The sequence below is a fragment of the Diceros bicornis genome, chromosome 6 (assembly GCF_020826845.1).
Source record: "Diceros bicornis minor isolate mBicDic1 chromosome 6, mDicBic1.mat.cur, whole genome shotgun sequence".
In the NCBI taxonomy this organism is placed as follows: Eukaryota; Metazoa; Chordata; class Mammalia; order Perissodactyla; family Rhinocerotidae; genus Diceros; species Diceros bicornis.
In genome coordinates, this window is record NC_080745.1 from 51,619,351 (window position 1) to 51,633,658 (window position 14,308).

The 14,308-nt window shown below is 35.6% G+C and overlaps 1 protein-coding gene across 3 annotated transcripts in view; it reads right to left on the minus strand.

Moving 5' to 3' along the window:
• Nucleotides 1–14,308, minus strand: part of PRKG1 (protein kinase cGMP-dependent 1) — a 1,198,754-nt gene that overhangs the window by 38,715 nt on the left and 1,145,731 nt on the right. For all 3 annotated transcript variants that reach the window (XM_058543436.1, XM_058543435.1, XM_058543437.1), the window contains one exon: nt 8,173–8,269. In XM_058543436.1, the coding sequence (XP_058399419.1) occupies nt 8,173–8,269 (97 nt within the window). The remainder of the gene's footprint in view (nt 1–8,172; nt 8,270–14,308) is intronic.

A 14,308-nucleotide genomic window follows, 5' to 3' on the forward strand; every position in this document is an offset into this window, starting at 1 on the left:
TTTAACTGTTATGCACTGGAAGAATTTTAATCAAATGGCTTATAATCAGATCTTAATGTCTTAATAATACCTAGACTCAAACTTCACTCTTTCTGATATTAAAAAAATGTATAACTTCTTCCTATCTGCTATTTTTATACTTCAAATTTTTCACAAGATTTTGTACAACTATAAATTACTTCAAATGTAATTAAGCTAGTTCAACACGTATTTACTGTTTTTTGCTTATGCTAACTTGATCTATGAAAAACAGTCATGTTAAACATTTAAACTGCTTTGTTCATGTGGATGTGGAATCCGAGATTGTAGCCATGACCATACAGTGGTTCCCATTGGTTTAGCTTATTTGTGACTTTTTGGGTATTTATCTCCTCACTCTTACTGTGAACTTGCAAGGCAGCTGGCTGAAGGTAGGGCCTAAGAACCAAGCCATCTGGCCCACAAAACTCCTGATCTTATGCCTCATTGTTAGAGCTAATATGTGGCATGTATCAATGGCAATGAGGGATACTAACATGAGAGACGGAGTATGAATTAACAGTAAATTAAATGCATACAGTTGACAAGCTACACTGAAACATAGAATTACCTTGATCATTTTTATTTCCAGAAAGCAAGATAAACCATTTCAATTTTATTTAAAAGGGCAAGGCTATTTTCAACATTACTAACATACACAAGAGGGCTGTTTTTCCCTCTTATGGAAGGGATTTCTCTTTGAAAGTGTTTACACAAAATTTTCAGGGATATGGATTACATCTTGGCACAAAGTAAACTACCTTATTCAGAAGACAAATGGTGATGTGTATTTCTGAGAGCAGCGCCACCTAAAAATAGCCTGTCTCATCATCTTACAGTGTATTCTTTTATTTCATGGATGGAAGTTCAGAGCTGAGTCTGTGTTTGTTTTTATCACTTGACCTAATGCCTTCAAGTCTAATCTCCTTTAAGAATATAACACAGTTATACTCCATCAATCAGCTGTTAATCGTATTCTCACTGCTCCCTCACACAACTTCTCTCGTCAGGCCATACTTGCTTTGGTGTCCTATGAAAACATGTGGCCTTCTGTGTTGTAACCTTTGCCTGAAATGGCCTTTCCCCATCTGTTCATTTAAATCCCAACCTATTCTCGAAGCCCTAGCTTGAGTCCTGGGTCTTTTCAGGTCTTCTCTCCTTCATCAGCTCCAAAAGTTCTCTCTCTTTCTGAAATACTGAGAATCTTCTGCATAATTTAGAATTTAATACAATACTAAAGGATTTCATTTGCTATTTTTCATAAGTGTTCATCTTATCTTCTTACTTAGGAGAAGGCAGGAATTCCTTGATATGTCAGGAATCACTTCTGATATATCTATATCCCACAAAAAATATTTAGGGATTTTTTTAACGGATAAATTTTTGCGAAATGTGATGTTCCCGTAAATTCACTGGCAAAAAAATCAATTATGTCACAGAAAATAAAAAGGCAAGTGTGACCAAAGTGTTAACTTTCACGTGAACTCTTTTGTCATCAAATAAGCCTTGGAAAGACACATCCAGTGCCTTCTAGATTTACACTGATATTTCTAGAATCACATGCAGGTTTGGAAGAGGAATTGTTAAGATTTTACTTTACTGTAGGTCATTAATTTCAAACAATTTTAGTGAAAAATATTCATTTCAATAGCTAGTATATGTAAAATTCCTATAATTTCAAAAGATGTATAAGAAAGTGACTGTTCTATTTGTTGTCATTCATGTAGTCTGAATCGTACATGGTATACAATACATCATACATCGATAGTTAGAACTATCAATATACAAAATAAAATATATTCTACGGTAACAAGATGAATTCATGCATATCTTACTTTATTTGCATATGTCAAAGTAGAGAGATTTTACTACCTGTGATTTCTGCTTAGAAACTGTCTTGTGGTTAGACTTTTTAGGAGTTGCAGTATATTGTGACTGTACCTATTATGCTCAATTAGCGTTTATTGAATTGGATTTTCATTAGCTATCTGAATAACTTATTTTCTTAGAAATCAATACTATTTATCACAGTTAATATTTGTGTCAGTTTTTATTCTTTTGAAGAATAAACATAAAATGAGATGACGTGTTTAATAATAAAGCAAGTAGAGAAAAGCTGTGTTAAAATGAGGCAAACTTTGAGTTGTCAGCCAGTGTAGAGTCCTTATTCACTGTGGTTACAGAGCACATAAGGCCTTAGGTCATCAGGGTTTCCCCAGGAATCCTCTGCAGCATAAATCACCGTGGGCACAAATGGCAGTGCTGCCCAGCAATGCCACAGCTATTCTATTTCACTGCCATGTGGCTTGGCAGTACGAAGCTCTTGAAGTGTTTTTGTCTTATGGGGGGTTTCCCTTTGGAGTTAAGCTGTTCGTCTTTCCTAATAATGAAACAAAACTCTGTTGACTAAGCAATAGGTTTATCACCTAACTTCTTGCTTAATCATCTCTTAGTTTCTATTTTATGTTTGGTTGGTTTACGTAGCCCTCCAGACTGCCTTGCTCGTGATGCATAGTGCCCAAGCAGCTGGCAAAAATGTCATGAGGGTGGTATGGATGCCCATATGTACAACACACAGACCCTGTTACACAATTGTGGTTGACTGTGTGTGGCACGGTTCCTGCAATTTGCTACCACATTGCCCTGTCTTGGGCAATCCGATTGTGGGATTGTGGCACAGAAGGAATGTGAGGTGACCTTTGTGCTCCACTTGGCAAGAGCCAGGACCTTATTACGCCCAACTGAAGTGCTATGGTTTAAGAAAGCCGTGGAGAAACTGGATATGATTCAGCAGTCTGCGCGAAAATGGTTTCCTATGGGGAGGTTAAGAGGTGGGGCTTTACAATTTAGAAGAGAAATGGATACATAAGAGCAGGCTACTTCAGGTGCACAAAGGTTCAGTGTGAGAAAGATTGAAAATTGTTTCCCATCTCCACTCATGACAGATCAGAAAGTAAAGAGCGTTGGCTGTTTGGGGGAATTTAATAGAAGCTATCACTGAAGGTCATGTGAAGACTTCAGGTTCTTTCTTATATTGGAAAAATGCTTGTACTCATAGGACTTGGCCTAGCAATGGGAGAAAAAAAAGAGTAAAATGATTCCATTCCCTTTACTTTCCATGGGTATAGCTGGAAATGATAAATAGATAGTTATCATTAGCATATCTTAATAATAGTAACAACATTGACAACACTTTCTGATCTATGACATGTAAGGCACTATTTTGGGAGATTTAACTCATTTAATCTTTGCAACCTTGTGAGTCACATATCCGATTATTAACATGATTTTTGAGATGAGGAAACTGAAGCTCAGAAAGTTGAAGTAAATGACTAAGCACACACAGCTGGGAAGATCTGAATCCAGAAAGTCTAATTCCCGGGTTCTAGATTTTAGCTACCACGTTATACTCTGATTTTTTTTTTTCCTCCACAGACATTTTGCCGCCAAAATAGGAGCAGAAAAGAAATCAGAGAAAGGGAAGCCTCTGAAGGTTTGATAGAAGAAGAGGTGAATAGTGGATAATCATAGTATCTGATTCTAATCAGGCTAATACAGGTTGTTGAATTCTAGAAGAATTTTTTTAAACAAATATGTACATGTGACCATGAATAAATGCTTGATTTCATGGTGATGGCTACTGGTGGTAGTGATAAGAATCTAAATATTTTTAGAAGCCAGAATGATAGAAAATCCTTCTAGTTGAAAAATCAGTAGTTCTGGGCAATAACAATAGTTCTTTCAATGACTGTATGGTCTTAGGTCACTTATATGCATTATTCTTGACTTCTGTAAAATGTGGATCATGCCCCATATCTTCCTCCCAGGATAGCTATAAAGACAAAATTATATACTGGATGTGAAAGCAATTTAATGATTATAAAGCAGGGTTCAAATGAAAGGCTTGACTATTTAAGTAAAGAAGTAATATCAATTTATTAATAAACTTTATTAATAAAATCTCCTGCAGTAGTTTCATTTTGCAAGGGTGTACCATAATGCTTCAGGCTATGTCAATGTTTTAACTCTCCCTCTGTCTTAGAAATGCCACCTCCTTCAAGAAGCGTTGCTTCTCGATGCACTGAGCACGTGCTGCTCACACTTAGATTATGGGTTTCCTTATTGGCTTCCATGATTGTCCCTCCCAGTAGAATGTGAGTCCCTAGAGGCAGTGGCTATTTTCTATTAAATTTTGTATGTCCCAGCAGACAGCTTGCTCGCTACAAAAATTCGTAATAAATGACGTAGAAAGAATATAAACCAAGAGAGAGATTATGTCTTCCACATCTTTGTTCATTTATTTTATCTAAATGTGGTGCTCTAGTATAAGAGGCATTGGATTGCTGTACAGATTAAATATCTAATATTTAAAGCAACCACCACATAGCATTGCCAGGTTAAAAAGGAGTTTGACTTGTGTAAATCTATCCTGAAAAGCAAGCACTTTTTGACATAGAGCAAAAGTAAATGAACGTGACCATAAAGCAATGGGACTAATTTTTACTTGTGATTTGTAAAATCAATCTTCTTATTTTACAGTCATATCCTGTAAATCAAGAGGATTACCTAGATGCCTTACAGCAGTGCTTAGAGTTTTAACGAGTAAAACATATATAAAAAGAGAGTTGAGTTCTTTTGCTAAAAGTGATATTGTAAGTGGAATGTGGTCTTCTGAAAGATACACTGTAAACAGGTAGCATTGAATAAATTGGAAAGCCCATTCTTCAAAATAAAGAACATGGGCAGAAAATACGGTATATGCCAGATAACAGAAAAGAAAGCAGTACAAATGACTTCCCAAAGGCAATGGCTGTAAACAGGACATGTCTGATATTACACTAGTTAAAATCAGTTATGCTAAAAGTATCTATGAAATAGACTGAATAGCTTAAGAGCAGAATTCCCATTCATATAAGTCCTTTACTTCACGCTTCTGGTCTCATCATTGAGCAAATAATTGTTTCTATTATGTGCCAAAATTATATTCTCATCTCCAAAAGTTGGCAATAAACTATTTAGCAATTCTCCTGCCTGACAAATACTCCTGCATCTCAATTGACATAAATGATAACAATTAAGAGATGCTAAGAAGTCTTTGAAGGGTATATCATTATGCAGAATAACACAGACATAATCTGTTATGTCAAATGATGATGAGAAAACTACATTTCTAATTTAGTTCTAACAGGAAATGGGGTTCAAAAATTCAAATTTCCTAATTCTTCATACCCCATTCAAGGGTTTATAGTCTTATACCTGGGAAAATTTTAAAAATCACTATTATAAAATTAAAGTGTAACATTTTGTAATGTCATTACCTGATCAACATTATTGCTAAACCAAGGATTGGTAGGTTCAAGGTATCAGTATTACATACTTGGTATTAACATGCTCAGCACTGTGTATACATATGTGAAATGAGTCCATCTGAAAGTTGTAGCGCTTACACATTAGCACTCTATAATATCGATAAAATTATCTCGCATGCATTATTCTCAGAGGAGAGTGAAGAGAAAACTTCTGTATCACAATAGAACTGAGCTCTGCCTCGATCCTCCTCCTAACTATGAATGGTGTGGGTACTGCTCTAAAGGTACACTACTGCCTCCTGTGTAGTTGCCACTCTCTTTATAGCAATTCACTATATGCTGTGACAACTATGTGTAATTACAGTGGAAGTGTTGAGGCCAGACTCCCAATTCTGGCATCACTGAATACATGTCAAAAATGAACACTCACGGAAAAGAATATTTTTCATACCCAGTAATTAATGGGCAGTTAGTAGGTGGTAAGAACTGGGGGCAATGAATTCTAGGTTGTTAGTGATCCCTTAAATGGCTAGTCCACATTGAATCGTGAAGGCAATCTGAGTATTTTGATTATCCAAAGGTGTGTCTTGAGAAGTGCAAGATTACACAAAATGATGTCACTTCAGAGATTAAGGACATGTGCCTCTTCCCCTAATGTACTGGTTGTATCTAATGACCCATTATCGATTTATCATTCATCAACCTATCTAAAGTTTTTAAAACTGGGCTATATCTCCAATGTAAATTAATCCTTGAGGATATGGTTTTCATTAATCTATAAACATCTGTGTAGAAAAGTAAAATATAATATCCATGAGAAGAAAATTAGGCTGAATTACCTAGTATCTCTGCTGGGATGGAGAGTATATATATATATATGTATATACTCAAACACACACATGAATACACAGACACACAAACACATATTTTTTCTTTTTAAACTGCATTACTGTTTATATGCCCACATTGAACCTTCCCTAATTTTGTGGTTAGTTTGTGCCTCCTCGCACATTTTTGAGGGAATTTTCTAGAACTGTTTCATTATCAGCTTGGCATTTCATTGTTCAGCTTGAAGTGGTTTTAGTGTCTGTAAACTATTTCCAATATTTCAAAAATCCTAAATAAATTCCTACATTTCATAAAATATCTCACTGGCAACTTACAGGTTCCCAACTTAAAGTTTTCAGACCTCTCCTTGTCCACAAAGTTATAATGTTGATTTTTTTTAGTCAACTAAAACAGGATTTTTATTGTCCATAGTCTTTAAAAAATAATATTTAAGAAACTATAACAAATACTAGCAAAATCAATCTCTGGGGAATTCTGTCCTTCATACGGCTTCATTCAGAGAAGAGTTTCGACACATATAACTATGTAAAGAAACACACCAGACAATAAATCCTCATGACAAGGAGGTCTACCCTGTCCTGCTTATATGTCCCAACACCCCCAGTGCAAAGCTGTTCATGGATAACACTGATGATAAATCTTCATTACCCAGAGAATAATTACAACCTGCCACAAAACCAAAGTTCTTGAAAAATAAATCCACGACTGCATTATTTGGCAGGATTCAGAAAAGCAAGAGGTTTTTCCAGGCCCTTACTTGATTTTTACTCCCATGACTGAAAATGATCCTCAGAGGCACACTGTGACTATCAAGTCAGAAGTAATATTACTATTGTAACTCCAACCAGCATTAAGGGAAGCATAATGCAAATTCAATAAAAAACATTATGGCTCTAAAACCTTCTTTTCTGATATTTAGGTAAATAACATCTTTCTATCTGTCAGAGTCAGAAATCCCAACTGCAGCATGAATAGATGAATATCAAAAATAGCTCTGGGTCAATCTACTTTTATGGAAGGGGATTTCTCCTGTCCCCCGATGGCAACAGTAACTGTTTACTGCACTGTACACAGTCTCAGGGAGTTCCTAACATACTGTACTGGTGTCTGATATCAGGGCCTCCTCCATGTTCAGCAAAGAGGTAGAAATTAATCTGCGCTCTCAAAGGGGTTTATAGCCACATAGTCTTAGAATGCAGCAACTCAATCACCAGAATAATTTTTTTTTCTAATTTTTGTTGCATTATGTCTGTTTTAAATTTATGTTTCACACAAAGGCACAATAGAGTAGGTTTTCATTTTATTTACACCACATTCACCCCCAAATGTGTTAAATTTATACACTAGTACGTTATCCTCACCAACTCTTAGCTGTATATACATAAAGTGTGTGAAATAAATTATATAATATATTCAAACTAGTAGCACTATAGTCTAAATAGGTGCTTGCAACTACAGAATCACAGAATTATACCACCACCATTTACTTGATGTTCTAAAGTAATACTAAGGATCTTTATATAAATATATATATATACACACACACATGCATATGCATATGTGTGTGTGTGTATAAATCTCATTTCCCTTTATATGTATTTAAATTTACATTTAAATTATTGTAATTGTAGATAGGGTGCATCACTAAGTTAGTGAGCACTGCTCAGAACCAAGGAATAAAGATTACAGAAAATCAGCTGGGTAAGAAGTGCTTTGTGACTCCTCCTCAAGTACATGTGTTTACCTTTCATTTAATATGAAGAGGTTTTCTAATAAGTAAATTGGTGTTTATTTTATTTTTAGTTTCTTGACTACATACTACAGCCGACTTAAACTATTGCAAATTCTGACATGTTGATATGAAAGTACTTGGCACTGATTTAGGAACATTAGTAATTAATGTGAGAGAAGAAAAGAGAAAAGAGAACTCAATCTACAGAGGAAGTGAAAAAGGAAGACAGAGGCTTGCAAAAGCATTTAAAGAACAATCACCTACCAGTTCTACTCGTCCGAAACCTCCCACTCCGAGGGTGTCGATGATATTGAAGTCAGACAGCTTCAGGTTGGCGAAGAAAGCAGCCTCAGCTTCATATCTGGAGTTTTTGATGCGAAAAAATGGAAATTTCTTAGAGGTGCAAACACGAGTACCACGTACAACTGTACCGGAATGACATGACTGTGGAACAGGGTTTACCTGCTTACATTCCATCTTGCCTTTAGAGTCTGTGTTCTCTCACACTCATAACTTTTTGGTCCCAGTTGTGCAGAATAACATAGATGTGCACTTGTTTCTCAAAGTAGAAAAATACAAAGTACCCACTGCATGCCAGTCATGTGACTGATAAATCCAGTTATCAAACCACAGTTACATCTCGGGGTTTTTCTGCGCGTCTTCTTGTGAGCACGGATGGTTTGAGTTGCTCTTTTTTGGTTTGGTTTTGGATTTTTTGGTTTTGCTGGGTTTTGTTTTTGCCGTTCAGATTTTGGATGGCAGTTTCTCATTAGTTTCCTTTATCCACAGGCTGGCAGTGGCTCCTATCGATATTTATTAAAAGTGGCAAGATCATTGAGGTCTCTGGAGCGAAATCACAGCCATGTTTTATGAAAACAGATCCGAAAAGCTGAGGACTGATGTGCAAATGTCTGAAATGGATGATTTCGGAAGCGTATTCACATTCCTAAAAAGTGTCTTTCCTTCGTTTATATTTACCCACTGACTCTCGGCTAGTAATCCCAATGTCTCTATGTTTGCAAGTTTCTTATATGAGTGGTGTGGAGAAGCATGGACTGGGCTCCAAAAGTCTAACTATGCACACAAGCAAATCTGACACATGCAAGCAGCCAAAATAAGCTTCTCTTGATGAGACAAGTGAATATGAGCTGCTTAAAATATCTCCTTGTTAAAGGCTCTGCTATTTTTAGAAAGGGCAGGAAGGCATAAAGATGAAGATGATCCTCCCACTCACTGAAGTCAGGTCAGGGAGTAATTCAGCTGTCTCAAAAATAAAGTAGTTGAATAGCTATGTGTAACCCATGACCTTCAGCCAGGCGGTACCTGATTCAGTGCTTCGCTATAGATAGACACGATGAACACACTTGAGATAATGATACTAACACTGTTTGTTTATGTCAATTTTTGGATAGAATCATCCACAGGCATGTTTGGCGTTAAGCTATGTAACATTTTAGCTATTCCATCATAATCAAACCCAAATTTAGACTCTGCACTTGGGAGAAATGTGAAACAGCTTTCTAGGTGAGTTTCAGTTTTCTCTAATTTTACAACCACAGTTCTAGTTTTTAACAAGTCAATTCTTGACAGACTCATGAGAGGGTAAAAACAACATTGTTTTTCATTATTGGCTGATTATATGAAATCAGCTCCCTCTAACAAGCCTCTATAAACAAGGCTGCTAGTCAATCCTAATGGTATTTGTAGACTTCTCTTATTACCTACACTATCGAGAGATCGATGTTGTAATGCAGGAGATGGTTTACTAGAATGGAACATAAGCAGCAAATGTGCATTTCTGACATTCCAACTGGCTCACTACTTTTGGAAAATTAAAACTCCATCCCATTTAAAGGGCCAGTAGCAGAGTTCACTCCAACAGGTGCTTCAAAAGGACATCTGTTGGAATCAGACCCTGTGACAGTTTGTATGTGGTCAAGCATTTCCTGGCAGTCTAGATAACCAAATTCTTAATGAGATCATTTTGAATAATATCCTATCCACTTGCTGGATTTAGAAATCTCAGGTGCAAAGAGGGTAAACTCTTTCAGACTACTTTGATACCATTTTATATAAAGTATGGCGTTATTACTTACAGCTCTTGAAGGCACCCCAAAATTCTTACAGTTGAGCCTCATGAAATTAGGCGGGAAATATGTCTAAACAAGTGATCTTCAGCCTGTTGTTGCATATCAGAACTACCTGAGCATCTTTAAAACCTGTTAGTTTGAGTCCCACCACAGACCAAGTAAATCAGAAATCTCTGGACATGGTACCCAAATATCTGTATTTTTTAAAAGCTCCCCAGGTGACTCTGATGCACAGTAAGAGTTGAGAACCATAGTTCTAACCCCTCTGAAAGCCTCAGGAGTTTCCAGAAATCATACAAGAATTCTGGGGTAGATTAAAATGAGTCAAAGAGATCAGCAGCTGTCCAGTGAGTCTTGGGGGTGATGCATTCATGACAAAAGTGTTGGGGGCCCTTATGAACTGGCCTTGGCTCCTGCCCCTATGGTCCTTTACCTGTAGGAATGGACAACAGTTCTGTAATAGCTAATACAGCTTAAAAAAAAATTGCTTAAAAAAGCAGATACAGGATGCAAAAATTATAAGGTAGTTAACTTTGTGTTTGCATTTCCACAGCAAAATCCTCTTGACTTTGTGTGTAAGTTACTACTTGATTAATTACTGCTGGTATTTAGCTAATGGGATGGACATTTAAATCTCATGTTAAATAGTAGACATTTTCTACGTAAATATATACTGCCCCATACGCTGGAAGCACCGATTACAGTTAAATAAAATATTTCATATGTTTTAATGCAAAGAGATTGGTAACATTTGCTAATCTTTGCTCATTAACTTACTAATATTACTAGGTGAACTTTTAAAATAGTACCTAGTTGGGTGATTTTATTTAGTGGTTGTTGAGATACATTTTGAAGGGTCCTTAAGATAATTGTGCTCCTGATAGTCCAGTCTGTTCCTATTTGCTTCAGGTCTTTATTCTTGGGGAAGTCAAACAATATACGAATGTTACCATAGCAGTTTCTCTTTTCCAACCAAGGAAACGTTGCTGGTTGATTAATATTTTTTATGTATTTTTTTTCCTCATTTAGATTACTCTTTAGGGACAAGAGTCATATCTTCATCCCAGAGACTGTACACTTTTCCTTTTTGAATTAATAACATTTTTTTAACATAGAAATCACAACCTGAAGGGATCTTTGTAAAAAAGCTAAACTATGGATGAGTTAGACTCTTCAAGTATTTAACCACCCATGTGCATAATTTGGAGGGATGTTTTCATTCTTTCTTTTTATTCAGGGATTATTTGAAGGTAATTTGAATCCATCCATTATGTTCTGTTTTTTTTAGAGTTGATAGAAGGTTGAGTGGGGAAGGGGACTAAATAAATTGGTTAAGTAAATGGCTGTGGTTCTATTAAATAATCTTCTTTTGCCTGAAGGAGGTAAATGTGTAACCCAAGTTCCTAACTAACTTACTGCTATGAGGTACTAGTCCAAGGAATTAGGCCCAGTTTGACGCAATTCTACAATCCATCCATGCAGCATTGTTTATGAGAGAGACAGTTGCCAAGTGGTAAGGGAAATACACATCAGTAAGAAATACAGTTCCTGATGTTTGGTTGCTTAAAATCTAGCAAGGAGTATAAAGTGTATTTTCTAATGGTCCTTAACTTAGTTTAAGATACTGATTTTTTAAAAGAATATTATTTTTAATGAGGTGAAAGCTATGGATCCTCTTTCCAGAAAAACGCAAATATTGACATACCCATTCTGCTTGTAACTTCAGAGAGCTTACAAACAAACACCTAAAATCGGTTAACAACATGAAAATAACTGCACAACAAGAGAATCAGTGTGTGGGGTGAAGGAGACAGAGATGATATATCGCTTCTCAAACATGCCTGACCATAGGATTCAGCTGCGGCTATGGTGATTAGAATCCACAAACAATTGCTAATGCATACTGGGTACTCTTTAAATAGTGAAATACTGAACTTTTCTTTTAAGAACTGCTAAAAAGGAACAAAGTTGCCTAGATTTTCACCTCCTCTTTTCATTTCTGTGTATACACCAAAGGAGGTCCCCAAAGCAATAAAAATGTAAAGCTGCAGGTGTAAAGATGATGAGACCAAGACATATATGCATAGGCTAGACACAGAAAAACAGTAATGGAAGAATCTCAACCTCTCTCCTTCTAAAACTGCATATCTGTACAGTATTATGTCCACTTTCTTTAGGAAATAGATAATAACCATTAGTTTTTATTTTTCCATCTCTTTTAATATTGCCAGCTTCCACAAAATCATGGAGTAAGAATGAGGTGTCCTTTATTATTCACCACAGTTATTTTTCCTTTGTTGTCATATATCCATGAATCAATTCTGTCATCATTTCGAAATAACAGAATTGGGTTCTATACTTTATGACTGCCCATTATTATTAAAAAGTGAACATCTCTCCCTATACAGTGGAAACCAAATATGATGCAGCCCGGTACAAAAATGTACGGAATTTAAAATATTATCTTCACCTTGATATTACAATAACAGAAATAGCTCAGCATTATTTTACAAAGCAGACAATATTCTGTGCATGTTTAAAGTAAGGGACAAAGATCTAAAGAAATCTAACAATAGTACCAGATGGGCTACAAAAGCCAGTAATTAAGAGCCAATGGAACAAAAGGCTAATGTGGCCCTATTTGCTTTAGCTTAGCTCATCTATAATCCAAATTAGCTTCAGAAGTCTACTCTAAGTGTCTCCAAGGAAAATCAAACTAAGTCTTAGCATCTCCTAATCCACACGCAAGTCAGTTACCACGGCTTTGCCTGGGCTCATCTGCTGTCGAGTGTATTTTTATTTTCTATTGAGTTTAGTTTTATCAGTTCTTGGGAAACTTTATAAGAATAAAATGTTTCAGTAAACACTCATGGACTCGCATCTATGACTGTTTCTTATTCCATAGCCATAATAGGTAAGATGAGATTCAATCAGACAATTAGTCTACTCTGCACTTAAAAATAATACAAGAGAGCGTCCTAGCATACAGACAAAAGCTCATGACCTATGGTCCTGGCTCTGTCAATGACTTTGTACTTCCAAGTCCTGATTTCCTCAGTGTTTAGACCTTTGTAGAGTATCAACAAACATACATTTAAGTAAATAAGAATAAATTTTACAGATACTTTAAATCAGAATCCTAGCTTACTTAAATATTCAGATAAATGCCTAAAAATCCTCTTTCACCTTTTATGTGATCAAAGAGCATTGCAATCTACAAACAAACACCTACAGAAATAGTTAAAAAAGGGGTTCTTCAAGTAAGCCTTAAGCACAAAATATATATAGCTGCTCTATGATACATGCAAGATATAATGCTGGATATCTACTGAGTAAACAATTTAGTACACAGGATTTTATGCAATAATAGTTACTCATTTAATAAAGCTTGGTGCATTGAGTAATTTGTAGGTCTGGTAAAGTAAATAAAAATTCAGCCAGAAAAGAAACTATATAGAGAGAAAGGAATTGGAAATTGGACTAATAGTACTTATTTGCATATTTAACACAGATGTGATTTGTGGTTCAACGACAGGGACTACTCCCTCGTTGTGCCACTTCAGCTTTGTGTATGTGAAAATAGCTGGTAGGTACATGTCTTTATTTCCCTGATTCTCAAATGTTTGGAATTAAATAATCTTAGTCACTAGAATAAAGATGGATAGTTTTTCTTAAGTCATCAATCATCTCTTATTAATTTAATTGCTTTATAAAAAGTCTCATTGATAACTAAACTTTAAAAGCAGGATTTTTTGACTTCGTTGGAAAACAGAGTGAATCATTTTACAGTTTAAGGTTTGTGTAGGGAGTTACTTCCTGTTGAAAGAATCACGTTTCTCAAACAAACATTTTACAGAAGTCTCTACTACGATAAGGTTTAAAAAATCCCTTTAAACATAAGCAATCCTATTCCTAAAATTCTAAACAAAAAGGGACGATTTCTAACTTATTTGGCCATAAAGCATGTAGGTATAGTGACCAGTATAGTCAACTATTCTTGTAGCAGTTGTGGTAAAAACTTGAAGAAATAAAAAGTTTGAAATATAAAGTATTTCATTATGTCAATTTTCTCCAGAAAGTGTAATCTCTTCTTCAGGGAATTTGAGATAACATTAGTTTTCTCCATCTACTTCCAAAATTGTGGTTTTCAGGAACACAGACTTTTTTTTTTTTTTTGAGTACTCTAGTCATGAAATAGTTCTACTTATTTTTCAAATACATTCCCTTGAGGAGATACAGCCAACAGGAATACACAGGAAAATTGCATTTCTCATATCTGCTGCATAATAAGAATGATAGTAATGCAAATA